Source organism: Talpa europaea (assembly GCF_964194135.1).
Source record: "Talpa europaea genome assembly, chromosome: 10".
Lineage (NCBI taxonomy): Eukaryota > Metazoa > Chordata > Mammalia > Eulipotyphla > Talpidae > Talpa > Talpa europaea.
The window spans coordinates 80,065,880-80,093,830 of NC_140077.1; the positions used below are offsets into that span (position 1 = coordinate 80,065,880).

At 35.5% G+C, this 27,951-nt stretch overlaps 1 protein-coding gene across 1 annotated transcript in view; it reads right to left on the reverse strand.

Moving 5' to 3' along the window:
• The window catches only part of CFH (complement factor H), a gene marked incomplete at both ends in the record, with an annotated part of 45,969 nt that overhangs the window by 15,884 nt on the left and 2,134 nt on the right, over positions 1-27,951 (reverse strand). The window contains 9 exons of the mRNA XM_084245552.1: positions 959-1,141; positions 4,128-4,252; positions 4,717-4,915; positions 9,840-10,013; positions 12,109-12,279; positions 14,483-14,674; positions 16,932-17,008; positions 19,644-19,749; positions 20,070-20,255. Of these exons, the coding sequence (XP_084101678.1) occupies positions 959-1,141; positions 4,128-4,252; positions 4,717-4,915; positions 9,840-10,013; positions 12,109-12,279; positions 14,483-14,674; positions 16,932-17,008; positions 19,644-19,749; positions 20,070-20,255 (1,413 nt within the window). The remainder of the gene's footprint in view (positions 1-958; positions 1,142-4,127; positions 4,253-4,716; positions 4,916-9,839; positions 10,014-12,108; positions 12,280-14,482; positions 14,675-16,931; positions 17,009-19,643; positions 19,750-20,069; positions 20,256-27,951) is intronic.

A 27,951-nucleotide genomic window follows, 5' to 3' on the forward strand; every position in this document is an offset into this window, starting at 1 on the left:
TACAATAATATTAATAAAATATTTAATATTCCCCAATTTTATAATTTCTATAGACAGCTAGCTTAAAGCTGCTAAGAAATAAAGCAAAATTATACTAATTAGGTAAATAGAGATATTTTATGTTCCATAAAAATAGTGTTATAATGGATAATTAATAACAATTTAATATGAGATGAGTTTGAGCTAGGGGCAACTATATCACATATCTCTTTGACTAGGATCATAAAGCATAGAAATTGTCAAAAAATGGAAATGGAAGGAAAACAGGAGAAATGTGTGTCTTAAATATCCACTACAGTAAAGTGACTATATTAAATATCACTTTTAAAATGTCATTGAATGAATTTGGGGTTAATAAAAGTGAGCAAGTTCTTAGAAAAATCTTCTTAAATGGCTAGATAGTGGAAAAGGAGAACCTTTAAGCAGAACGTATTTTGGTGCTGTCTAGAAGTATTTCTCTTTCACCATAACTACATAACTACAAGGAATTTATGAAAATTTTCTAGAGGATTTTTTAAATGGGCCTACCCTATAATATCAAACTTCTACATTATACAAGTTATTTTATTCTAAGATCATGCATTGTGCACCCATATGTTCACATAAAAGTCTACATTTTATGTCTAAAAACAGAGACTCTCATATAAAAGTTGGATTACCTAGAAAAAAGGTACAGTAGGACAGAAATCTCAGGTAGAATAATTGAGCTTACACCTGTATACACATGAGTGCACCTAAGGATATTTTAAAGTGCAAAAAACTTGACCTAAAAAAGTGGATTGGCATTATACTCTTCTGTTAATTAATCTTAAATGGCAAAATGTTATGTATTTTTTCAGTTATTTTTATTTATCTTTTCAAATAGAGCTATACAGGCAACCCCACCCCAAATAGTTAAATTAAACTAAACTTTCTACAGTATCATTTTGGTGATGAGCAATAACAATTAATTACTTACTAATGCATCTAGGTTGAGCTGACCATCCGCTTTTCAAACATTTAATTGATCCTGACAATTTACCATCTTCTGTTAAATATCCTGGTTTACACTTATATTGTGTTTCCTTATGTAAGGCATATGTAGTATCAGATTCAGAAATAAAACCATTCTCAATTTCTATATCTCGTTTTGAGCATGTTTCTAAAAGGGATAAAGCATATGGAAAAGGTAAGAATATGTTCAAAAAACATTTTCATAATGGTTCAAATAGTATTACAATATAAAAATTAAGAAGTCATTCCTGTTCAAGTCCTTGTGTTTTTAAAAAATAAGCTGAATTACCAAGATACAAAGCCAAGATATGTTATTCATTTCTTTTTGGGGCAAAGTAAATTTCAAATATTCAGAATCACTTCTAAGAAATTATACACAGGAGCACAAAAAGATTATCAGGCATCCAAAGGCAAAGTAATGAATCTAGACATACTCCTCATATATTATATGAAAATTGACACAAAATTGATCATGTAGGCAAAAGCAAAATATAAACGTCTAAAAGAATGGATGAAATTGGTTTAGGCAAAAAGGTTTTAATGGTCACCAAAAGCCTGGCTCCTCAGAGAAAATTTTAATACAGTGACTGCTATCAAAATTAAACACTTTTGCTCTATGAAAGACTAGTGAGAAAAATGAAAAGTAAAGCTACGTTGGAGGCAAATATTTGCCAATCGTATACCCAATTGAAAGCCTTATAGCCAGAATATATAAATTAGTTTCAAAAATACAGTAATAATGAAACAATTTAGTAAAAGAGTAGGGAAAGATTTCCAGTCCTAAAAAAAAAAAATATGTGTAACCAGAAAATAATGCTCAACAGCATTAGCTATTGAGCAATGAAATACCACAATGTACATGTTAACATAGCAATTGAAAGACACAAGAAACTGACTATATCCAGTCTTAGCAAGGCTGAGGAATAGTTGGAGTACTTAGCACATGACATGTGTGAATGAAACATGACGATCAACCAAGACAAGTTTATCCGTTTCTTGTAAATTAAATATATACTTAGCATCCATCTAACAATTCCAGACCTAGATAATTACCCATGAAAAATGAATTTGTGGTCCTGCCTGGGTGCCTACAGGTTAAGTCTCAGTGTTATCACAGCTGTGGCCTGAGTTTGATCCCCAGCCAGGGAACTAACCCACATATGGAGCAGCTGACTTCTGTCCTGCCCATTGCTCCCCTTAGCAGTGTATTTCAGTAAATACACCCATCCTGCTTCCCACTCTGTCTCTCTGGTGAATCCTCTAATACCCCGGCACCTCTGGTCTACACTGCTGTTCTTCTACACAAAAATAAATTTAAAAATCTTTAAAAAAAAGAAGAAAAAATGAATTTGTGTTCATACAAAACCCTATATGTGAATATTTTTCAGCAGAAACATTCACAAATGCCCCAAATTGGAAACTACCCAAATGTTTTCAATGAGTGAATGTACTAACCAAGTGTGGTACACAACACAATGGAACAAAACTCAATAGTAAAAATAATTACGATAATTACGATTGGTATGTAACAACATGAATTACAGATTCAAAAGTAGACTAACCAGGGCCTCTAGTGGTGCAGCGGGTTGAGCACAGTGCTGCGAAGCTGTCCACAGCCTCCTCAGCACTGGTTTGATTCCCGGCCAGCCAGGGAGAATCCCACATGGCATGGCAGACCTGTCCTGTCTGACCCGCTGCTCCCCTCAGCAGTGCTTTCGGTCCATCTACCTGTTCTGCTCCCCGCTCCATCTCTGGGGAATCACCCTCCCGCGACTCTGTCCTGTACCCCAGCTCTTGTATAAATAAATAATAAATGTTTAAAAAAAAAAAAAAACTAGACTAACTGGATAACACAGTGTGTGTTAGACCTCCATCATTTGGGATCAAATGTAAAACTATTGTGTTCTTTTAGGGACATCTTATTTCCTTAACACTTCATTTTTTTTTTTAAGTTTTTAATTAGTTTCCTTGTGTTTGAAGTAGTCACTTCCTCTAGTCTTTACTGACCAACATTGGCAGAGAAATACCTCTGTGAATAATGTTAAGGATTCTAAGACTTTTTCTTGGACCTTGTTTATGAATACACCTGCTCATCATGTATTACTCTCACTAGAAAGGGAATTCTTAAATTGCCTGCCTTTTCTCACTCTTGCAGAGTCAGTCTGGCAGCTGACACTTTCCTGTTCGCTTGTCCTGAAACCATGCTGAATGCTGAAGCCTGTGTTTTGTTCCCATCCTGAGTCAAGTTAGCTTTCTTATACTCACTAGCCATCTCTAAAGACAACATTTTGACATGTGCACAGCGGCCTGCCCATGGTGTGGGTTGGGTGAGGTGTGCAGAGAATTGGGGTGCCTGTGGGTGAGCAGGATCTGTAGTGCAACTCCCGCATGACTAGTGGACAGGCATCCTAATAAAGGAAGGTTGCCCGAGGTTGGTAGGAGTTCTGTTTCTTTATGAATTCGGAGGCCTGGATGCTCTGTTCCAAGTTTCTCCCACCCCTTTCTGCAACTGCTGATCTCTCTATTGTGGGCTATTGTGGATGTGGTGAGAAAGAAGGGGGCCCTTTTCTAAATGTCAAGCACAGCCTTGAAGCTGGACACTCACACATTTTTTTTCCCCCCACTGGAGAAACCATGGACTGAGTGCATCCTCTTGGCTGTGCCTCTTTAGGGGAGGGGTGGAGTGATACAAATTAACTGAAACTGTTACTGTCATCCCCTCCAGTGCATCCAATCTGGAACCAGTTTGTTTCAACAATGTGCTGAAACTTCTTTGCTTAGAGTTCCAGATTCCCACAAAGATACTCTTCTTCACAGGTAATTGTCAAAAACAGTGCCTTTTGTGGAGAAGATGGTAGAAACTCCTATACGTCCTTCTTGCTAATATCACTCGCTTTTTACAAGTTTTGTCCGTGGATCTTTTACTGTCTTCTTGACTCTGTCTATCAATAGCACATTAATTTTGCTGTGTCCTTATCAAGAGATTGCTGTGTCGACTCATACACACTTGAAAAAAGTAAAACCAAATAGATCCATTGGCAAAACAGAAGTTAATTGAAACTTTTTGCTGCAGTTAAGATACACAAGTCTTGGGAAATCATCAACATACTGGGTTCTTAGACACCTGTACTTACTGACTTTAATGCATCTGGAAGGAGGGGACCAGTCATTCTCTGTACATGTCATTGTATTCTGCTCATCCTCAAGACTGTAGCCAGGAAGGCATTCAACACGTACAGATTCACCCTGTAAATACGATCTTGGTCTCAATGGATAGTTTCCATTTTCCAAATAATTGAAAATACATTTTCCTAAGGATCACAAAAAAGATAAATGGAAATAAAGAGGCCCACATGTTTGATTAAAGTAGAAAACTAAAAATATATTTACAATGCCTAATTGACAATACAGTAACTTAAAAAACCCACGAATGCTTCTGCCAAATATTTGTTTAAAAGATTAATTCAATATATGAAGTTATTTATCTTGTTTTTTAATTGCTAAAATGAATGTGAATTATGTAGATATTTATAGAAAATCCCTAGTTTTATTTCTCATGTAATTTTCACGAATAGCTTCTCTTAAAATCAAGGACCTATTTTGGTTTTTTTTGGCTCCTAGCATTCATCTCTTAGCCTTATTTTTGTCAGAGAAGACTTTAGTGTACTCTTTTTTGTCTCCATCTTTTGAAAGATTTATGAACACAATTTTAAAGATGTTTACTTACTGAGGCATGGCAGTGCTGGCTCCCATCCTTCTGGTTTGCAAGTAATTGTACCCCAAAATTGTTGTGAAGGGGTCACAAAATTTTCATCACAGCTATAGTAGTAATAACGTCCTATGGATACTGGAAAGTATGGTCTATAATATTCTTCATATTGTAGCTGTCCATGTTTAATTTCTGGAAAATTACAGGGCTTCACTTGCAATAAGAAAAAAAAATATAAATCATGTTTTACCCAAATAAACTGTAGGTCAAAAGTGTTCAAACTGATTGAGGTGAATGTGGAGGCCCTTGGTGGTAATGATAAAATTATGTGTGTATGTCTTATGATGTATAAACTTATATAAAATCTCTCCAGGAAGAACTCTGTACAGAACTTTTTAATGTAATCTCCGTAAGAGCATAGATAGTAGTGTTGTTTGATTAAATAAGCACCTTGGTTGGGAAATGAAGATACTGATTTTTATCACTCATTATATTTATTTTATTAATTAACTTTTAATTGAATTGATATTTGAATCCTCTATCTGGCATTGCCACTGTAGTACACCCACCACCAAATCACTAAAATAGTCCATTGTGCTCCCTTCCCTCTATCTTCACTTCCCCCCAGCCCTCCCCCACCTTTGCTCCCCCCATGAATGTTTCCGTTTTGTAGTCAGCTTTCAAGGGTTAGTTTTTAAGGTTGTCTTTACCTGACCCTTGATTTAGTTACTATTATTCCACATATTAGTGACACCATCCCGTATTTATCTTTCTCGTATTGACTTATTTCACTAAGCATTATCCCTTCTAGTTCTATCCATATTGCCGCAAATGGCATGAGTTTAACTGTTTTGATCACTGAGTAATATTCCATTGTGTGTACACATATATACATGTATATATATGTATTTATAAACCATATCTTCTTGATTCAGTCATCTGTTTTTGGGCACTTAGTTTGTTTCCATAATTTGGCTATGGTAAATAGTGCTGCAATAAACACGAGTGCATGTTTCCTTTTGAATTAGTGCGTTTGAATTTTTTTCAGTAGATGCCTCAAAGTGGAATTACTGGGCAGTATACCAGATCCATTTTTAATGTTTTGAGATACTTCCACACTGCTTTCCATAAGGGCTGGACCGGTCTGCATTCCCAGCACCAGTGCAAGAGTATTCCCTTTTCTACACATTCTCACCAGCACTTGTTTCGGTATTTTCAACGTGGGTCCTACTCACAGGTGCAAGATGGTATCTCATGTGGTCTTGAATTGCATAGAAAACCATCAAGATGCCACAGAATAAAACGAATCAAAACAATCAAAGTTTAGCAAAGTGGCAGGGTATAAAATCAACACACAAAAATCATTTGCCCTCCTATATACAAACAATGAGATAGAGAAGTTAAGAAAGTGACCCTATTTACAATCATAACAAAAAAAAATTAAATACCTAGAAGTAACCTAACACAACAGCTAAAAGATTTATACAAAGAAAACTCTTATACATTGTTAAAAGAAATAGAAGACCCAAAGAAATGGAAAAATATTCCCTGCTCCTGGATTTGAAGAATCAATAGTGTCAAAATGGTCATCCTACCCAAAGCAATATACAGATTCAGTGCAATCCCAATAAAAATATTAATGACATTGTTCAAATAACTGGAAGAAACACTACTGAAATTCATATGGAATTACAAAGACCCTGAATAACAGAAGCAATTCTGACATAAAAGAAAGAATGGAGTTCTCATATTTCCAGACTTCAAGTTATATTATAAAACCATAATAATTAAAACAGTCTAGTACTAAAACAAAAACAGACACACAGACCAATGGGATAGAATTGATTGCCCTGAAATAAACCTGACCCTATATGGGCAGTTAATCTGTGATGAAGGAGCCAAGAACATGCACTCATTTTATCTTCATTTCCATTCCCATTAGAATCAGATCCCTGACTTTTTTCCCCTGGGATCAAGTCAATATAGGGAGATAGTGAGGTCTTTCTTGATCAACATTCATTATATTTCTATTTATCAAAAACAATTTTAAAATACAGAAAAGCATATTTTCCATTGATCACATCATAGAGAAAAATACTATTATTCATACTTCAAAGCAGCTATTGCGGGAAGTTTTGCTATAGTTAACCAGAGAAACGGACATGAAATATTTCTTATTAAACATATCATTAAGATTTTCATAGGCATTGACTAAATATTTATAAATTTAATTGGATATGAGGTATTTAATGTCATAAATATTTGTAAAGAGGTACAATACCTATCATTTTGAGTATTTGCTATATATTGAATAATGTGTATTGTATATTTAAGTGATGTACTGTATGAACAACTTTACATATATTTTCAGAAATATTTGCCTTTTCGTGGTATGATTTATTTATACTTCAGCAATTTTAATATCAGTGTAGTGTTAGTGTTTATATGAAAGGTGTTATGAGAAACTATACAACGCATTAAAAATGTTTCCACACATAGACACAAAGTGCTCCCTATCATCTTCATTCCTTAAATTCACTTCTCTATTTTTTTTGTTTGAATCAAGAAAATTTTCAGGTAGTTTCTACATACATTTCATCTGGATTATAAACTTTGAATCCTTGCATATACTGATGCCTTTCTTTAACAAAGATTTGTTTATGATGATGTTTTTGCATATGGATTTTTGGCCAGTGGTCCATAACTCTCATTCTTGATACTTTTGCTCACTTTTTGAAACTTCAAGTGTTGAGATTAAAATGTTCATTTCTTTTGGGTAACATTCTAATTTTTTTTTTGCCTTACTTTTTAGAGATTTAGGGTATTTTCCTCTTCATCCTCAATTTTACCAATATTTATCTTGGTCATGTTTAAATATTTGGATTTACAGAAACCGATTGTCAAAGAACTCAATAAAATTTGCATGAAACTGTGAAGGAGGAATTTGAACTCTGGAGGTCTGATTTCAGAACAAGTATGGCTACCCACTTCCAGTGGTGATTCATAGGATATGAATAAAATAAAGTCGAACACTGAGATTTCTTTTAAAAGATGCACGAAGGGGCCATCATTTAAAGTATTATCATTGCAAAATGAATCACTGCTATTTTTCTCTCTTTTGGCACATTCAAATCTTTATCCTTCTAGTGAGATCAGCCCTGAGGCAAATACAGCATTTCATAAGGGGTAGGAATAACACTGAGCTTAGCAAGATTTAAAACAGCCTCATTCTCCCTCTAGGCTTGTGGTCTCATTAGCAGTTATGGGGCTCCATCAATGTTTTAACTCAATTTGATCACGAAATTGATTAAAATATTTACTAGATTTTGTAGCTGTTTCTAGTACTTGTGTAATTGGTTCCTCAAATGCAAGCCCAGGATCTTATGGTTACCACTGCTAAATGTCATATTGCTAGATTCAGCCTTAAACTCAAGATTCTATTTGAATGATGAATCTGTCCTACTGAAGATTCACTATCATCACCTCCTGTATCATTTAGTTTGTATGGCATTTCCTCTAAACTCTAAAACTGTTTGGTGACACAAATGAATAATAGAGTTGGTCTGAGAACATTGTCCTGCATCTGAGAACAACATCAGTTTATTTAATTTTTTTTCTAAACTATGTGATAAACCATCTGACTTGTCAATTTCCCAACTAAAATGTAAGAACTTCATCAGTTCCTTGTGGAATAATTTGGCTGAGATGGAAATACCACTGGGCTCATCTACCATTTTCATAAATTAACAATAAATCATAAATATTTTATAATTGTTAGCACATTGAAGTCTTATTTCATGCTGATATCAGTTTTCTTTTTGAGGGAACTTATGGTTTGAAAATTCCTTTTGGACTTTAACTCTGGAATTAACTTTGAAGTCATCAACCTATTATATGTAGCATCACATTTTCCATCATGGAATATCCATTTTAATGTGGTGCATCTTCACAACAAACTGTGAAATATAAAGATAAGGAATATGATTGCAGAGGTGGAAAATATTTGAAAAAAGACAAGGGAAGCATACCCCCAAATCAAATATTCTGTCAAATTATATGAATTTTGCTGAAAATGATAGTTTTAGGAAATTGTACAACCTCTTCAGCACTCATTCTTCAAAAAAATGGAGCTTAATTCCCCTCCTCTGTGTGTGTCTGGACTTAGTGAGACACTTTTAAAGAACAAATACGCTGGGGCCTCCCTAGTGGCACAGGGGTTAAGTCTTAGCACAATCAATCTAGCATCAGCCACTGTGGCATGAGTTCCATCCCTGGCCAGGGAGCTAACCCACATGGCACAGCAGACCTTTCCTGTCTCGCCAGCTGCTCCCGTCAGCAGCGTATTTCAGTATATCTGCCTGTTCTGCTCCCTACTCTGTCTCTGGTGAATCCTGTTACTTCCCGCACCTCTGGCCTACACCTCAGTTCTTGTTTGCATAAATAAATAAAAATGAATCTTTGAAAAAAAAAAAAGAACAAATATGACTGAACCACCAATGTGTGTCTGGGCATAGATGGTATGGAGGCTTCCTACTCTCAGATCACTAGGTCTGGAGAGTCAGTTGCCCTTTAAGCAACCTGTGGAGAGTCCAGGTGGGCAAGTACTGATGATTTCTGTCAAGTCATGTAAATGAGCTCTCCTGGAAGCAGGTCCTCCAGAGCAGGCCCTAGGCTGGGCTGACTGCAGCCTAGCTAACATCCTGACTGCAAGACGGAGACTGATTCAGAGCTAGCCTGCTCAGCCACTCCCAAATTCCCGACCTTTAGAAGCTCAGAGATGATAATGGTTTATGTTTTTATGTCAATATGCTTTGGAAAAAAATTATTATATAGCAATAAATGACAGGTGTCTAGATTGTAGATGCTACTACTATTACCTAGTGTTTAGCTCAGGTATTAGAATTATATTAGTTCGAGAAATATGTATCTATATACTTATATTTAACATTGACTAGCCAAAAAAATAAAAAGATTTACATTTATAAAGTATTTTTGATCCTATATAGAATTGGTTACTTTGAAAAAAAAAGAAGCTTCTTGTTATATATACAATATGACAAATATTTTGATTAATTGTATCCACATTTCTGTGCTTAATTGAATTAAGAAGTAAATCAGGCTATGAATGGGAACTTACAGCTACACCTTGGAGCAGGTACCCAGCCTGTAACAGTGCATTTTACTTTATTTCCCCGGGTTGCATGATAAAAGCCATCTTTACATTCATATGTGATTTCATCTTCAGTTCTGTATTTGGTCTTTACAGGTTTGTAGACAGCATTTGGAATATAAGGCTTATTACATGTTACTTCTGAAAAGAAAAAAAAAAAAAACATGTGTGGATAATGTAGGAATGGCTACCCATTAAAATAACCAAGTACATGAAAACAAAGAAAGTGGGTATTATTTTTCTTTCCGATCACAGCACAAAATGGGAATAAAATGAGCATAGTATCATATTCTTCTTTTCTTTTCTTTTACACCATTGTTCATTTTGAAACAATATTTGTTTCCCACCTCCCCATCAGGTGTAGTCCCCCATAGACTTTGCTTCACCAGTCCACCCGTGCACCATCAGCACAGTCCCCTGTGCTCCTCCCTCCATCCCTCTGAACATCATATTCTCACTGGATCACTCATATCCCCCCATATCTCTCATCTAATGTATTTATGTCCCCTGGACTCTTGATTTCTCCAAAGTCATCACCTATTTCATGATACTCCACTTGGGGCTATGAGTTCAGTGTATATTACATTAGCATTCTTTCCACTTTAAGCTTCTTGGCTTCTGAAGTTCTCATGTAGATTTTTATAAATACTCTGAATTTTTTCCTTTCAGACTCTTGGTAGAATCGCTTGTCCCTGGCCAATTGAAGTAGGCATGCCATAGGCCCAGTGAAATTGCTATCTCCACTCTCCCATCTGTTAGTTATTCTTCAGTTTACTGCTAACTGGCTTCTAATATCTACTGTGTTGGCACTGCTCTGACTAAAGACCCCCAGTTTCCAAATCCCCAAATTCCTTGTATTTGATATATTGCAGTAACTGGTGTCTATTATGGGCTTCTTCATTATGTGTTGTACTGGACAGATAAAAACCCTCTGTCATCTTCAACAGTGTTGGCCACTGGCTTTTCAAGTTCTCCTGTGCCTTACATTCTTATGTTCTCCTCATTATTACCTTTGTCTGAACAATGCTATTTTATTTATAGCTGCTCCTCCTCCTTTGCTTTTCTTAATTTTTAGACACTGCCTGCTTCTAAGATCTTAGCTCCTACCTTTTTCCTGCTTATTGCCCTACAACCAACACAATAGCCTCTTTTTGGTCTTCACACATGCCATACTTATTCTGAAGTGTGGATTCCTGTTTCCTGAAGCTTGTTTCCTCCAGAATGTCTTATTGCCGTTCATCACCAATTCACTTGTGAATGAAAATTTGTGCTTTACAGATGTTTCCACATGAGGATTTGTTTTATTGTTTTTCTTCTCACATTCTCTGTGACTCAAGACATGTCTATGATTAAAAAGCTGCTGCTATGCTAATAACTTCTTTAGTGAATCCAATACACATATCCAGCTTCAGCTTCACACTGGAAAGGTCCATGTATATAATTGAAAGGCATACCAAACTTATTATGTGTAATACTAAATTGTCACTCTTCTTTCAACAGAAAGAGGTTAATACCAGAGGGCTGTGTTTTTGCTTTCTCTGCTCAGGTACCACAGCAGGACTCTACACACCATCAGCCTAACACTGATCTAATATCTAAAGTTTGAAATTTTTCCTTCTAAAATGAGGTAGACTAATTAGAACACAATATTCCAGGCATAATTTTTGCTGAGCAATGAAGACAATTCAGATGAATTTTTTGATTCTGTATAATACCTTTTCCTTATGCTAAAAAGTTAGTTTGGTTTTTTAGTGTCATGATCACCACTGATTCATATCAGACTTGTGGTTAGTGAAATATTTTTCTTCCACTTAATTTCCTTGTCAACTGAGGGTTTCCTCTTCTGGAATTAATATAATCTACTCTTGTGGGCTTTGGAAGAACAATTTAATTATTTGAGAAGTATATATACCTGGGATTAGAAAGCCTGCTATATTGCTAGTTCTGCCATACACTTGGTTTTTGACCATAAACCAACTGAGCTAATAAAAACTTCTTGTCTTTTTTTATGCCCATTGAGAGAGAGAGAGAGAGAGAACATGCATCATACCAATTGATCTCAAAATGGACCTTGCACAAATGCAATTTTAAGATATATTGTGTTTGTAATAGTTGATTACTATAAACATTAATACTCCATTGTGCAAAAATAAACTGATTAGCTAAAATGATTATATGGATTAAAATAATTGATAAAGTATATAACCAAAGAAATAGAAAAGATATATAGTGCTACCTTCACATGAGGGTGGCGGAATCCATCCAGATCCCCTGCATACAGCATCTCCTTTTTCACTGTATTCAAAACCTCTATTACATTTATATTGAAGTCGTTCATTTTCCTTATAAAATTTCTTCTGAGAAATAGCATATCCATTTGAAATATCTGGTAACTCACAGGTAATTTCTAAATAGATGAGATTAAATTAAAAATGTTTGTTAAATTCTAAAGGGCTTGTCCAACATAGATTTTTTTTAAATTTTTTTATAAAGGCATGTTTTATTTATTTATTTGTTTGTTTGTTTGTTTTGTTTATACATGCACTGGGTACAGTCAGAAGTGCAGGAGGGTGAGAGAATTCACCAGAGCCAGAGCGGGGAGCAGAGCAGGCAGAAGGACCGAAGTACACTGCTGAGGGGAGCAGCAGGCGGCAGGAGAGGTCTGTGCGCCATGTGGGATCCTCCTCCGGTGGCTAGGGAGCAGCCGGGGATAGAACCAGCGCCACGGAGTCCGCGGGCAGCTTCACAACCCAGCGCGAAACCGCTGCGCCACCGGGGAGGCCCAAGACACAGATTTTGATTCCATTAGACAAGTGAGGCAACCAAGCAAAAATTCTATTTTGGTTTCAATGCTTGATGAACAATATATCTGTTATTCTTAACATTTTCTTTGTTAAGAATATCTGTTCATTTTCTAAGAAAAGTTAAAATGTTGATGAAAATTATGTTATTGTTTTTTTCTGGCTTGAGGATAATTTTTCCTCTTAAAATAAATAGTGGTCAGTAACATTCATCAGCTGCATATATAAAATTGAATGTAGATACAAGCTTATTGTGATGAATATATCACTTGAGTATCCTGCAAAAAATTACGTATCTTGCATTCTTTGATGATAGTGTAATTTGTCACAAAACACTTAGTCAAAAAATTAATTTGTTACATTTCCATTACATTTCTGGAAAGCAACTGACCAGCTTCTGTGGCCTATCTATCCAAGTTTTCTGACAAACATTTTACCCAAAGATCATAGAAACAATGATTAATTACCCATGCCCTACTTTTCCACCATTCTAATCCGCTTTCCTATTGGTAATGAGTGACACTTTCCTTGTCACTACATTGCTCCATTTATAATCCTTGATTCCGGATTCAGTCTGAATAAAAGCCAATTTCTCCTGGTGTATGTAGCACCTCAGAACCCCATGCTGGACTGTTGTCAATCTTTCCCAAACGTATCCCCTACTTGTATTTTGTAGGCAGTGCCTGAGAACAATGGAAATAGGGGTGCTTCCCACTCAATGAAACCTCCCTGAATTTGCACCTTCCTTTTATGAGCTTCTCCAATTCACATGCTTTTTCCTCTCAACATCTTCTAAAAAATTCTCATTTTTCCTGTGTAATTCATCTTATGTGTCACTCATTTCCAAAAGCTTTCACTAAACACATAAGTGTAGTTGTATGAAGTATATCCCTTTCATGAATGTCCAGCATACATAATATTTGATATAATCAATATGAATGTATTTATCATTACTGACTCAAAGACATTATTTTGTTAGAAAGAGTTCTGAAGAGGAATGCTTTCTGCACCTCATTGTAGTAAAGATTAAGTATAAATAATATGGAGATTTTTAGAAAACATTAAAAAATAAATATGGCAGAAATGGCAAAGTATGGTGCATTTAAATAAATTGACCATAATGCTTCATTATAAAAGCCAGTATCATCAGATTTGTCATGATGCACAGGTCAGCAGTATTACAGCTTAAAAAAATCTTGACTTACAGATCAATATGCTATAAAACATCAATAAAAGTCAAAGATTGATGTAATGGATTCAATTCAATTCATGCTAAACTCTTAGTGCAAATGTATAAGTCACTTTCCATCTGTGTTTTTCAAAATCAGAAAGTCATATAACACATCAAAATAGAAATAAATGATACATTTTTCTACTTTCAGATTTAAAAAAAAGAGGCCAAAAAATAAAACCTAGAGCAAAAATGCTTAATGTGCTATTTTAGACAAAAGAGCTGAGCACAACTTGATTATTGTTAATAACATGGATATTCGTGTCAGATAACCTAGAATTCAATCCTCTACCATTTATGTAGTCATGATTTTGGACATGTGATTGAACTTATTTGCAACATGTTTCCTCAATTATAAATTAGAGGTGAAAGCAGAAAGTGAATCATAAAGTCATTTTGAAGGTAAAGTGAGAGTACACATGTAAGGAACTTAGATCAAATGTTGGGAAATTGTATGTGCTTAATAAATGAGCACAATTATTCATATTCTTTAGAATGCATGGTGGTTTGAAATACATGTTTTCATGTTAAAGACTTAAATTCTTCCAACAATCAAAGGAACAGAAAATGTATCTTACCCACACATTTTGGGATTCCACTCCAGGTACCATTTGCAGAGCAATGTATTTCTTTAGGTGCCTCAAGCTTGAAACCTGTATTGCACTCAATCCGAACCACATGTCCAAAGGTATATTCCTGGAGGTCTGATTCTAATGCACCACTGATAATTCTCCCATTCTTTGGTTCTGTCACTGGTAAACACTTAACAACTGAACAAATAAAGAAACATAACTTCTAATAGAATCTGAAAACTCTGTTGTATTAAATATGCACATGTACATATATGTATGACATAACAAGATTGGAGAAAATTACTTAAATTTTTTTATTTTTTTAAAGATTTATTTGTTTATGTGTATAAGAACTGGTGTAGAGGCCAGAGGTGTAGGGGGTGAGAGGATTCACCAGAGACAGAGTGGGGAACAGAACAGGCAGGTTGACTGAAATACACTGCTGAGGGGAGCAAAGGGTGAGAAAGCAGAGGTCTGCTGCTCCATGTGGGTCAGCTACTGGCCAGGGATCAAATGCATGCTGCAGTGGCTGCAAATAGGTTCATAGTGCTGGGTTTAACCCGTTGCACCACCAGGGAGGCCGGAATTATTATTACTTTTAAAGATTTATTTATTTATTTGTTTATTTATTTATACACGAACCGGGGTACAGGCCAGATGTGAGGCAGAGATAGCAGGGAACAGAACAGGCAGACTGACGAAATACAATGCTGAGGAGAGCAGCGAGCGAGGCAGGAGAGGTCTGCTGGCCATGTGGGTTGCTCTGAGGCAGGCAGGGATCGAACCGGCACTGCAGAGGCTGTGGACAGTCTCACAGCGCTGCGCTCAACCACCTGTGCCACCAGGGGAGGCCCCCCCAATTTTTTTTTAATAGAGGCATGTTTATTTATTTGTTTATTTGTTTGTTTTGTTTACACATGCACTGGGTACAGCCAGAAGCGCGGGAGGGTGAGGGAATTCACCAGAGCCAGAGCGGGGAGCAGAGCAGGCAGAAGGACCGAAGTACACTGCTGAGGGGAGCAGCGGGCGGCAGGAGAGGTCTGCGCGCCATGTGGGACCCTCCTCTGGTGGCCGGGGAGCAGCCGGGGATCGAACCGGCGCCGCAGAGGCCGCGGGCAGGTTCGCAACCCAGCGCTCAACCGCTGCGCCACCGGGGAGGCCCCCAAATTATTTTTATAGCTTTTTATATAGCTTTTTGTCATAGATAAATGAGTAAAAAATAATTAAGTTCAACTAATTCTTTTTTATGGGAGTGGACAAAAATATTACTACTTTGAATAACAGTTTATATTGTTGTATTATCAATGTTAAATAATTGAGCAATATAAAGCCTGGAATAATTAACTTTCCATTTAAGTCCCAGAATAATGTAATACTGTATTCCTAAAAGATATAAAACAAACTTTCTGATTATATATACTTTAATTGAAACAGTCCTTAATCTTCCCTCCTTTTCCATATGAGTGCTCAAGATAATTTGAGTTTTTCTTTTAATTTGATTTAATATTTCCCAGTACCTCCTACATTATGGTAATTCAAAATTTATTTTATAGTGGGATGATGCAGAATGCTTATTAAAATGGAAATTCTGTGGCCATCTCTCTTCCCTGTCACCTCAGATATGTTGATTGAGTAGGTCTTTATAACCAAAAATTACAGTTTTTAGCAAACACAAGTAATTCCAGTGTAGGTGGTCCTAAAACATTTATCTCCTCCTCTTGTTTGCATGAATGAAATATCTTTCTTTTCACCTTAGACATCAGACATCAGATTTTTGATAACACATTACTTCTTATGCCCCTTTCCCTACCTGCTTTTCTCCCTGTTTCTCTTCTGCATACACTTCCCCTTCTCCTTCTTCTATTGTCCTTTTCTCTTCTTTTTTCCTCTCTCTCCCTCCTCCTCTCTCTTCCCCTCTATTTACTCCTCACTGGAACTAGGAAAGATTATTCAGATTAACATTTTTATTTTCATGATAACTGGAGACTGGGATTACATCCTCAGTCTTTGGAAACAGGATTGGCTTTTGCTCATTCTCACTGTTTGCTTTATGGATCAGTAAGAAAGGGCGGAGCACTCTCCTAGTTCCTGCCTTTTTTCAGAAAGACTAGGACCACATGAAAGCCTCTCTTTGTAGGCAAGCAAGGATACATATCTAAAACATGTTCTCCATTTCAGATGTTGCCAAAGATCCCCGCATTTGTGAGGTTATTGGCTGAATGCCTCTTCTTAATAATGCTGAAATTCAGATCTTAATGTATATAATGATATTTGCAGTATATCTATTTGTTAGAATTCAGAAGAAATGAAAAAGTAATTTTACATTTCATATCCTTTAATATTTTGAATATTATATCAGATGACACTGTATTCATATTTGCTTATTCAAACCAAAATAATATAGTAATACAAATTAAGCTATTTTAATATACTTATAAATCAATTTTACACCTACTTTCACATAGAGGAATATTGTTGGTCCATCCATCTGTCTCACATTCACGGTAATTAATCTCACCTAGCAGCTGATACCTGAAAATAAAAAATAACAGAGTGGTGAGTTAATGAGTGTTTACATACAGCTTTGAATTCAATACCATTCTGAATGCACAAAATTCCCATTTCAGGGAAAACGAACACTGTATGTATTTTCTTTCTCTTGATTTTTCTTTTTTGCTCTTTTTTCTTGCTTTTTAAAAAAAGATTGATTTATTTATTTATACAAGCACTGGGTACAGTCAGAAGCACAGGAGGGTAAGAGAATTCACCAGAGCCAGAGCGGGGAACAGAACAGGCAGACTGATGAAATACACTGCTGAGGGGAGCAGTGGGTGCTGCAGAAGAGGTCTGTGTGCCATGTAGGGCCCCTCGCCTGTGGCCAGGGATCTAACCGATCTAACCAGCACTGCAGAGGCTGTGGGGAGCTTCACAGCCCCCTGCTCCACCAGGGGAGGCCCTTTTTTTTTCTTTCTTAAGCTCTTTTTCTCTTAATGACCTTTAAGCCCTTAGGTCCATACACTTGAAATAATCACAATTCTTGATTCAGAAAACATATTTTATGCACAATACATTTCTGTTTTGTCCCTGAATCAGTTAAATAGCTATACTTAACAATCTAAAAAAAACCATGAAATATCAAAAACAAAAGCTAAAAACATGAGAGTAACAGCTAATCATAAGTTACCTTCCTCCAATACTTTTCTCCCCACATTCCTACCCTCCATGAGTGGGATATCCTGGACTCTTTGGGCTTTGCTTTGCTTCTTGTGTGTTTTATTTTCAATTCTTGTCTTTACCGCCTATCTCCATTCCAGTGATTCTTTCTAGAGTGCAGTCAACCAGTCATGTTTGCTTTTGTAACCCATTCAAAATGGAATTTATCTAATTATAGGGGGAGTTGGGAAAAGAGACTGTCCATAAATATGTTGGGGGTTGGGAAAAATAATGGCTTATGTCACAGCAACCCAGCCAGGCACAATATCAGAAAAAAATCCTTTTGCAGAATGCCTCCTTAAAACTATCTGCCAGTAGATAATGAAACTAACTATCCATTTTGAATATCCTCAGAAGTGGCTAGTATTCAGTAGAGAGAAGGTAAGGAAGGATGAGGAATCATGAATGCAGGCTGAATGGGTTTAGACAACCAACTTGATTATTATTTTCCACAAATGGGTAATAGATTTATAGTCTCTCAGATAAAACAATCCCTCAATAAACATTTTAAATAGCATAAAATGCTCAGTTTTCTGACCTTATATATTTCAAGAGCTTTCATTTCACTGAAAAATATCTTAATCTGTTAAGAGGCCCAAACTGAGTAACAGAGATAGTGACTGGTCTAGAAAACCTACAGCAGTTTACCCATAGTTTGCACAACACAGAGGCAAAGATGATTTGGGAAGAGCCAAATTCAGAGTCAAGTTTATTGCTGATTTCTTTACCAAATTATAAATTTTATTTAATAGTGAGATTTAAAGAATCTACTAGAAGTTTGTGAGTTTTGATCCCTTTGTCAAGGGTGGAACTCAAAGGGACCAGAATATCCTGGATTGAAGGAACTTTTCCAGAGGTGAAGAGAACAAATGGGAATGTTTAGGCCTAGGTGTTCTTAATCTGTTTGACCATGTGTTATAAGATCAGCAGTAATGACTGAAGGTTGGGCTAAAAATGTCTTTGAGGGCCCTCCCAGTGGCACAGCGGTTGAGCGCTGGGTTGCGAAGCTGCCCGCAGCCTCTGCAGCGCCAGTTCAATTCCCGGCCGCCGGCGAGGGTCCCACAGAGCGCGCAGACCTCTCCTGCTGCCCGCTGCTGCCCTCAGCAGTGTACTTCCTCAGTCTGCCTGTTCTGCTCTCTGCTCTGGCTCTGGTGAATTCTCTCACCCTCCCTTGCTTCTGACTGTACCCAGTGCTTGTATAAATAAATAAATTAAAAAAAAAAAGATTAAAAAAAAAGTCTTTGAAAAATTCCCTTACATAGTGATAAAGGAGTGACTAAATTCATAAGAACTAATATCTAATGGGTGTCTACAATATTCCAGAAACTCTTCTAAGGCTTTCTAGTGTGACCTCACTTGAAATAATAGGGGAGAACAATGATGAGGTAAAACAGTGTTAAGATTAGCCATGAAAACTCAATGGGTGCTAGAGAACGCAGTTAAAGACCATGAAAATAGTATCATTTTTGGTTAATGTGATAAGAATAGTTTTCAGATCATGGAACCTTAAAGACTAGTCATTATTATTTCAGTATATTTTAAAGTTTTGCTTCTCCTAAGTTTTTACAGTCTTTATCAAAATAAGTACTATGCATCTAATTTTGTTACCATCCCCATTGTCCTGACAGTGAACTCCCATAATGCTCTGTACATGATAGAATGTGGTGAAGACTTGTTGAAGTGAACCCTTATTTGTAATGCATACTATTTCCCCATCTTCTTTAGCCACATTATCAAAATAATTTTAATTCATTTTACTTTTTCAATTTTGAGAAGATATGATATCCAAATACAATCATTTACTTCATAGATTAATTTTTCAGATTACTTGTGTTATAAAAATTCTCAAGATAAATATAGGAATCTGAAAAATATAAATGAGTACCATTGCTATTTCTCATCACAAATAAGAAATTATCTCACTTACAGTTCCCCTTTGATTTTGACTACATACCCCTCATTACAGGTATAAACAACTTTTGCACCATATTCAAACTTATTTCCTAATGCAAGTTGGAAAGAACCAAAGGGAGTATCTCCAGGATGTCCACAGGGCCTTTCTAAAATGAAAAATATAAAATGTTAGTGGGTAACACAGAGAAACACATTTCAAGGACCATGATATTTGATATTATATTAGAAGACAGAATTGAAAATTTAAAAAAGGTGAAAATGAAGTTACTATTTTATAAATGAACTTACCTGCGATTTTTTTTTTTGAATTTTGGAAGATTGCAGGCTCTTTTTAGGAATAATGATGGTGTATTGTTTTGTATTTCAATCCCCACAGTGATATAATTTGGCTTGTTACATTTATCAGACCCCTCAGTATTTTCAAACCTAAAAGGTCTCACAAATTTTATCAGCATGAATCACTTACTTCGGCATATTCTAGATGGATAAAGAGGCTCCCAGTTTCCCTTCTTGCAGACCATTGTAATAGTTCCAAGAGTTCTGTATCCAGGGCGGCATTTGTATGTAGCCTGAGTGCCTTCTTTATATGATTGCTCAGGCCATGAGCCTGACAAAATTTTTCTTTCTTTTTTTGGAGGTGGTTCTTCACAATCTAAGAATAATAAAAACAAAACAGGTACTTAAAAGTGGCTACTTAAATACACAGGGCATTTAAGTTAGTTTTGCTTTTGTAAATACCTTTATAGTTACTGACCCATTCAAATCTCTCTCTTTCTTTTGCTCTCTTTCTCATAGAAAAACTTAACCTCACAGAAATTGACTCTACACAAATCTGTAAGAATAACTTTCCAGAGAAATAGTCATAATTTATTATATTATTATTAACTGCTTCACAGCATTTTACTATTCATTCATTAATTTGGAATATATTTATTGGGTGCCGTTCTGAGTACTAAAAGGAAAATGTAACAGAAGAAAATTTCCATTTAGTAAGGAAGTTATCTAATAAATCACCAGTGATGTATAATATGCATTAAGGTATAGCACACTTTTATTTTTCTAAATAGAACTCATTTTATTTAGATAAATTCTTCTTAGAAACTCAATTTAGGGAAAAAGAGCACTATAAGATTAGGCAAAAACTACATGAGGAGATTCCAAAATGGAGACAATGGGATAAAACAGAATTAAACTTCTATTGCAAAGTGAAAAAAAAAAAAAGACAAATTGTGTGTGTGTGTGTTGAAAAGGATTAGAAATTGTAAATTGTGGCAACAAAGCATATTAAGTAAATTAGACCAAAGTGAGAAGGGTCAGTTTTGGGCAAACATATTGTCTTTCACCACTTTTTGCCTGGTTGTGTTTGCCAGGTCTAAGTATAGGTTGAAGATAAATAAGACTTTGCCCAAATAGAGAAAATGTTGATGAGGGAAGAAGGGGCTTTTGGAGATGTGTTTGACATGAAAAATTCAGAAACTTTGCAGAACGAGGGTGATGTCCTGAAGCCTATGATGTTTATTAAAGCTGAAATTTAATTCCCTATAGTCTAATGGGAAAAGTTCCAAAAAAGAAAAGGAGCCTTGTTTCAAATACACAACTGGTGTTTTTTTTTTTTTTTAAGATTTATTTATTTATGATTACAAGAACTGGGGTACAGGCCAGAGGGCTGGGCAGTGAGAGGATCCCCCAGAGACAGAGTGGGGAACAGAACAGGCAGATAGCCCGCAGTACACTGCTGAGGGGAGCAGTGGGCGATCCAGGAGAGGTCTGCCGCGCCATGTGTGTAGCTCCCAGACCTGGGATTGAACTTGCGCTGCAGAGGCTGCAGACAGCTTCATAGCACTGCTCTCTACCCCTTGCGCCACCAGGAGGGCCCCCGCACAACTGGTGTTTTATCAAGACATGTCATATTTGAAAGTCACCCAGAGTAAGATTTCAGAGCAGAGATTAATAAACACCAGAATAGAAAGATAAATTCTTATCATCTTTTGGAATAAAGGACGTAGAGAGAAGACAATCTCTTGATAAATAGCTCAAAAAGTTCTACACCTTGAGACTTTTGAAACCAGAAATGGATTGCCAAACTAAAAGTTCAATCCAGGTTCACTGAATTCAATTCCTGACTGGATCAAGAAATTAGAAACACTTTTGTCAGGGATGCTTAAGTTTATATTATTTACTTATCACCACACATACTTATTTTTGTATTGATAATCTCCTTTCTTTAGTTGGTTTTATGATAAACTTTTAACATTCTATTCTAGAATTTCATTTAAAAGGCAAGTGTAAAATATAATTGAGTGGAATAACTCCTTAGAGAATATCCATCCATTAAGGCTACATTTCAACTTCCCATAGAACATAAAACTGTACATGAAACTGAATTTATGTAATAGTATTTGTGCACTAATTTTCTTTTGAAGTTGTTTTGCAAATTTTTAGAACATTTATGTTAGGGAATTTTATGATTTCACATTAGTTTTGAATTTTATAAACTATGTAAACACACCATTTGTCCACTAGAGGGGGTGCTAATACCATATCATAAACAACCCAATTTATCTGCCACCCTCCTAAATCCCTCAAGTCAGAGTTTTTGGTTTTGGTTTTTTTTCAAGAAAGTAAATAAAAGTTTATTTAAAGGAAGAAAACAAGGAAGCCAAGTTTTTGGTTTTAAATATTAAATTCATGCTCATGCTTTTACATGGAATTTTTCTTTTCCATTACAAACTATCATGTGTTTTTCTTTTTCAAAATTGAAATCCATATTATGGAGTTCAGGTTATTGGAGGGAAGATTAGTTAAATTTCAAATGTAGATGTCAACATTGTGAGAGGAGAACTGGTGTTAACATTTCAGTAAACTTAGTTTCGATCTGCTAAACTAATGAAAGAATAATAGTTTTCTTATCAATTAGTCTATTTGATTTAAATTATATTTATTAAAGTAATGCATCTACCAAGAGAGCAATCCACTCAGAAAAAAAGAAAAATTCATCCCATTGTCACCCTTCCTTCATTTTCCCATATTTCAATTGCAGTCTTCAAAATTTGAGTTCTGATTATATTCATCTGTGACCTTGACTTTGAAACAGCTTCCCAACTAGACTCCAAGCCTCTACTCTTCCATGCAACATGTGTGGTTTTTGCAAATTTGGTTATACCATTGCTGTGATCAAAATTTTTCTGACTTCCATTTGTTTAAAAGACATCCCAAACTCTTCCCATGACCTTGGAACCCCCTGTGGCCATTCTCTCTGCTCTTGTAACCTCTTCCATCTGCTCATAGAGCTAAAGCCAACTGGTTTGCTTGTTTATATTTCGTTGACAATTGAAAATGTATTCTCCCTGCCGCCACTACTGCAGGTCTTTTGCACATACTGTTTTCGCCTTCTTGAACACTTTTACCTCAAACTTTTGATGACTGGCATATCTTTCAAGCTCTATTCAAATGTTATCTCCTCCAAATGATTTACTTAACCTCTATTCTCAAAGACCAGCCAGTCTTAGTCTCCATGCTCCACTGCCCCACATCTGTTATTTTCCCTCAGTTCCTACTTTACATTCTTTACAACATAGTTCCTCATTCATGATCATTTTGCATTCACTAGGATTTCATCAAACCTCCATCAAAATGTAGACTCCCTGAAAGTAAGGATCATCTCTGCCCTGTTTTTTAAACTGGGGGATTTTCATTAACATCCAGATCCTCTAACTCAAATATAGATTCTGCCTACTTTTGTTCTCATGTTACTAAACATATTGAGTGCACGTTTGTCTCGTTATCCAGAAGTAGAGCATTTCTATGAAATCTGTCATAAATCAAAATTGCTGAAAGGGAAGAATTGCCATTAATTTATATGGAAAAAGTTTTGTGTTCCCAGACACAAGGAATAACTTACAGCATCATACCCAAAACACAGGAAATCTAAAATACCACTAACATAGAGTAAAAGCAGGAATGCTGTAGTAGAGTCTATATAAAGTAGTTTCCGGGGAATATGCTTGGTGGAGCCACTGTAGTTGTTCAGGGTGCTGCCTCTAGAACAGCTTTGCAAAATAAATGCTGCACATGATTTTCACTTTTTTTTTGCCTTTTATCATAAAAATGAGCTCTTGTTTGCATTTCTTTAGGTTAGCAAAAGCAGGTACTAAAGTAAGTCATAAAAGCTAACTGTCATAGCTCAAACCTTTAAAAAGCAGGGAAAAACTGATTTATCAATTCATGTGATAACAAAATATTTTAAGTAATGATTTACTATGTTTTGTATTACAATAATTAGGTCTTATGACCTGACTTTTATTTGCCTGAAATGACAAACAACTAACTTTTCAAGTTCAGTTAAACCACATTCTCAATCATTTCTAATTACACAAAATGTGTTAGTTCAAGTTAGACTGTTGTCAAATATATACAACAAACACATTTGCTTTAATTAAATTGTCATTTGAAGAAATAGGATGGAGGGGGGAATATTAAATATTAATAATAGGCAGCATTAAAATATTTTCAAAAGTACAAAGAGTTTTTTGAGATAGGGTTTATTTTAAAATTGTATTGTTTTTGAACAGACATCTCATTTTCTCAAATTTTAAGTTAATGGGTAAACTAAGCTCTCCTATATCTAAGTACATACCTAGGTTTAAACAATAAGTACTTCATCATATGTGTTTATATAAAATTTTAAATGCCAATCAATCTTTTTTGACAAAAACTACTTGGATGAATTTTTTCACTCACTTGATTTGATTTTCTGATTTAAAAATATTCAGTCCATGAATAAGGAGAATGAATAGATTTGGCTTTTAGTAGGAATAGGAATCATTTTGCTTTAATTTTAGGGACATTCTTAAAATTTAAAAGAATTATCTTTGAGAAATTTAACATTGAAAAACAGCATGAAAATAATTCTAGATCTTCTAGTTTTAAATTTATAATGACATTTAGAATAGTTTTAAAGGTGCTTCTAGCTTAAAAATATTTTACAAAACGAAAATGGGGGGATAAGTGATAGATGTAATATTGGATGGGATAATATGTTTATCATAATTAGTAATGAAACAAGTTACTATTAAGATACAACTTAGATATTCCATTAAAATCAAGTTTCTTGAAATTTGTATTGTTTAAGTAATACCTAACATAACATGGTTCAAGTCAAAATGCTAGCTTCTTAAAATAAATTGTTCATATATAGAAAAACCTTTCATAAATTTTTACAGATTATTATAAAAAAGGAGCTTTGTCATAAGTGACATTAAAATGAAGACCCTGAAATGATTTAGCATTTAAATAAATATCATTTGAATCTTAAGAATAGGCATTAAAAGAGAAAGGGAAGGAAAATGCATACAACACCCAGTTTTACCTGCAGTACTGGCAGAAATTAAATTGATGGAATAATCAAAACTATGGGAGATGATTTCAGTCCTCCAATTCTATTTTTGTATATTTTTTTATTTTTTAAAAAGATTTATTTTATTTATGTATACAAGAGCTGGTGTACAGGCCAGAGGTGTTGGGTAGGGGGTGAGAGGATTCACCAGAGACAGAGCTGGGAACAGAACAGGCAGATTGACCAAAGTACACTGCTGAGGGGAACAGCAGGCGAGATAGGAGAGGTCTGCTGCGCCATGTGGGCTGCTCCCTGGCTGGCTGGGTATTGAACTCGTGCTGCAGAGGCTGCAGACAGCTTCATAGGTTGCATCTTAACCCCTTGCAACACCAGGGAAGCCCCAGTCCACCAATTCTATAGAACATCCTTCCAGTAAACACTCCAATGTTTCCTCAGTCTTGAATGTCTTCCTGGTCATTCTCACCTAGCTAACTCCTATTGAACCTTCAAAACCTACTCAAGATGCTATATCAATGCTGACATTTTCTCTCTTGAATCCACCTCTCACAAACAAACTCCTCCACTCTTAACCCCCTCCATCCTTTTATCCCATTTGGGGACATGTCTTCTCTAAATGATCCTATAGTCTCTTGTTTATCTGCACCATGATACTTTATATAGGTTAAAATAAATTGATAGAATGTAATCATTCATTCCTTTTGTTTTCCCCTCTAAGTGACCGTTTTTAGAAAGTTTGTCACCATGTCAAATTTAACTGCACTCACAATATGATAATTATGTGAATGAACAATTGAACAAATGCACACATATGAAAGTATCTGGGAGCCTTTCCAGTATATCTGCAGATTATGGACAATCTGTGGAAAGGCATAGTAGATGGTAGTATATGTAAAAGAATAAGAAAGCATGGGAACACAGATTGAGTGCATTTGAAGATCTGCTGCATGAGCCTAAGAAAGTCTAACATCCCTAATTCTGTTGTATATCTTGTCTGTGTCTTAAGTTTGAATTTATGTTATGCTTTTTGGAGACAGAATCATTCCCACTTAGGCCCATAAAAACTTGAGGGGACCTTTGAAGGGGCATTCCTATAATCACTTTTCTATCTATTACATTTCTGGCTAACAAGGTTTATGAGAAACTTGGCTCTCTCCGTTAAAAATGTCAAAACAAATAAAAATGCTCTGTCAAATCTTTTTTTCCCCTTTTATTCTTTTCCATTTTTTTTTCTGGTATATTGCTTTCTGAGTTATCTTTATAAATTTTCCTGATAATTTTAAATTAAAATGTAATACTTTTTTTCTATTAAATTGTATCCTTTTTATGCACTATGTTCTGAGACTTGCTAAAGTTGTTAAGAGGAAATAGATAAAATGCACAGTAGTTAAGTGAGCATGGGATAGATTGGTTGGCAGAAACTAGTTAGGTGAAGGACTGTGGAGGGTGTGGGAGGGAGGAGGCATAGCTGGGATGAAGGAAAAGTGGCAGTGGCAAGTGCTGACAAGCAATCAGGGACTGAGCAGATGAAAAAAAGATCAATTTAGACTTTGGCTCAAACCTTAGCAATCGAAGGTCAAAAGCAAAGGTCTTTACTAGCCTGCCTTTCAATTTATATTTGGGAACTTCTAGTTAGGAATAACTTTGGCAATACTTAAAGTAATTCCGTTTAAAATTATATGCAGTAAAAACATTGCAAATTCCCAGAATTAGCCAAACTTCATTAGTGATCTAGCTTTCACACACCTCTTCTCGGTGCCATTCCTGTGGGCATTTTCTCTATCCCTCCTCATGACACTCTGTACAGCCACCAGATATCTCCCACCTGGGAATACCTCATCTTCCAGAATTGCAGAGCTCTGTTCTTATTCACTTCAACATCCATTTCTACCTCCTCCCACAAAAATTGTTGACAATAAATTAGCAAGCTATAACAATTCACAGTAAATTGCAGTGAATACTACTATGAATTTAACTGTCCCAAAGCATATATTCAGGGTAGTTCTCAAATTTATGGTAATATTAATGTAAACCATTTTAAAAGGAGAGATGTTACCCTATTGTATAACTGTAATTCACACATACTGGTCAATATTATCTATTGACCATATCTATATCTAATATCAATATATCATGCTATTATCTCTGAAAACGTGGGACTTTGGGGGGTGGTGGAGAGGAATTTAAAACAGACTTTAGTATTATAAGCCACTATCACAAGTTTTTCTGGATTAAACAACTATTGATAATATTCAGAGATATCCTTACAAAAATAATTTTATCAATGTATAATTAATTTGCGTATTTATGGTGTCAATTTTTCTGTATTGGGATTAACTAGAATTTGAAGCCATCTTGTAATTGAAACAATATAATATATAAAAATATAAATTCTTCTCTTTGAAGGCATAGAATCTTTCAATACTTGTTCTATGCTGTATTTCAGTTTCTGAAAGAACTTTTTTTGCCCATTAATCCTCCAGATCAAGAAAACATATGTCTCCCATATAACATAGCCAATGTGTACTTGGACATGTTTCAGTGTTGTTTTAATTTATTTACTTTCTTCCTTCTGGAATTTCTGGGTTGTGTCCTAATTGCAAAGGGTATGCAATTTTTACACCCTAAATCTAAGAGGGCTACATGAAAATACTTGTCATAATACATTCCAGAAAACAGAAATTGCATGGCATGACTGAGTAACTGCTATTCTTAATTTCCTCCTGTATACCTGAGCAGATTCTTAGCAGCCTGTGGTAGCAACTCCAGCTGTGACCTTTCACAGCAAGCAAACAAATAATGTTCTTAATACTACTAGGAATATAGATACAGACAACCCACACTGCATTCAGAAAGACACTACTAGATCTCCAACACAGAAAAAGGAAATAAAGTATAAAGTTCAGTTTTATAAATTCTTGCTTTTGACTGTTATTCCTCTTTAGTATTGAAAGGTATTTTTTAAGGAATCTTCACTCTTAATGGCAAAGCAATT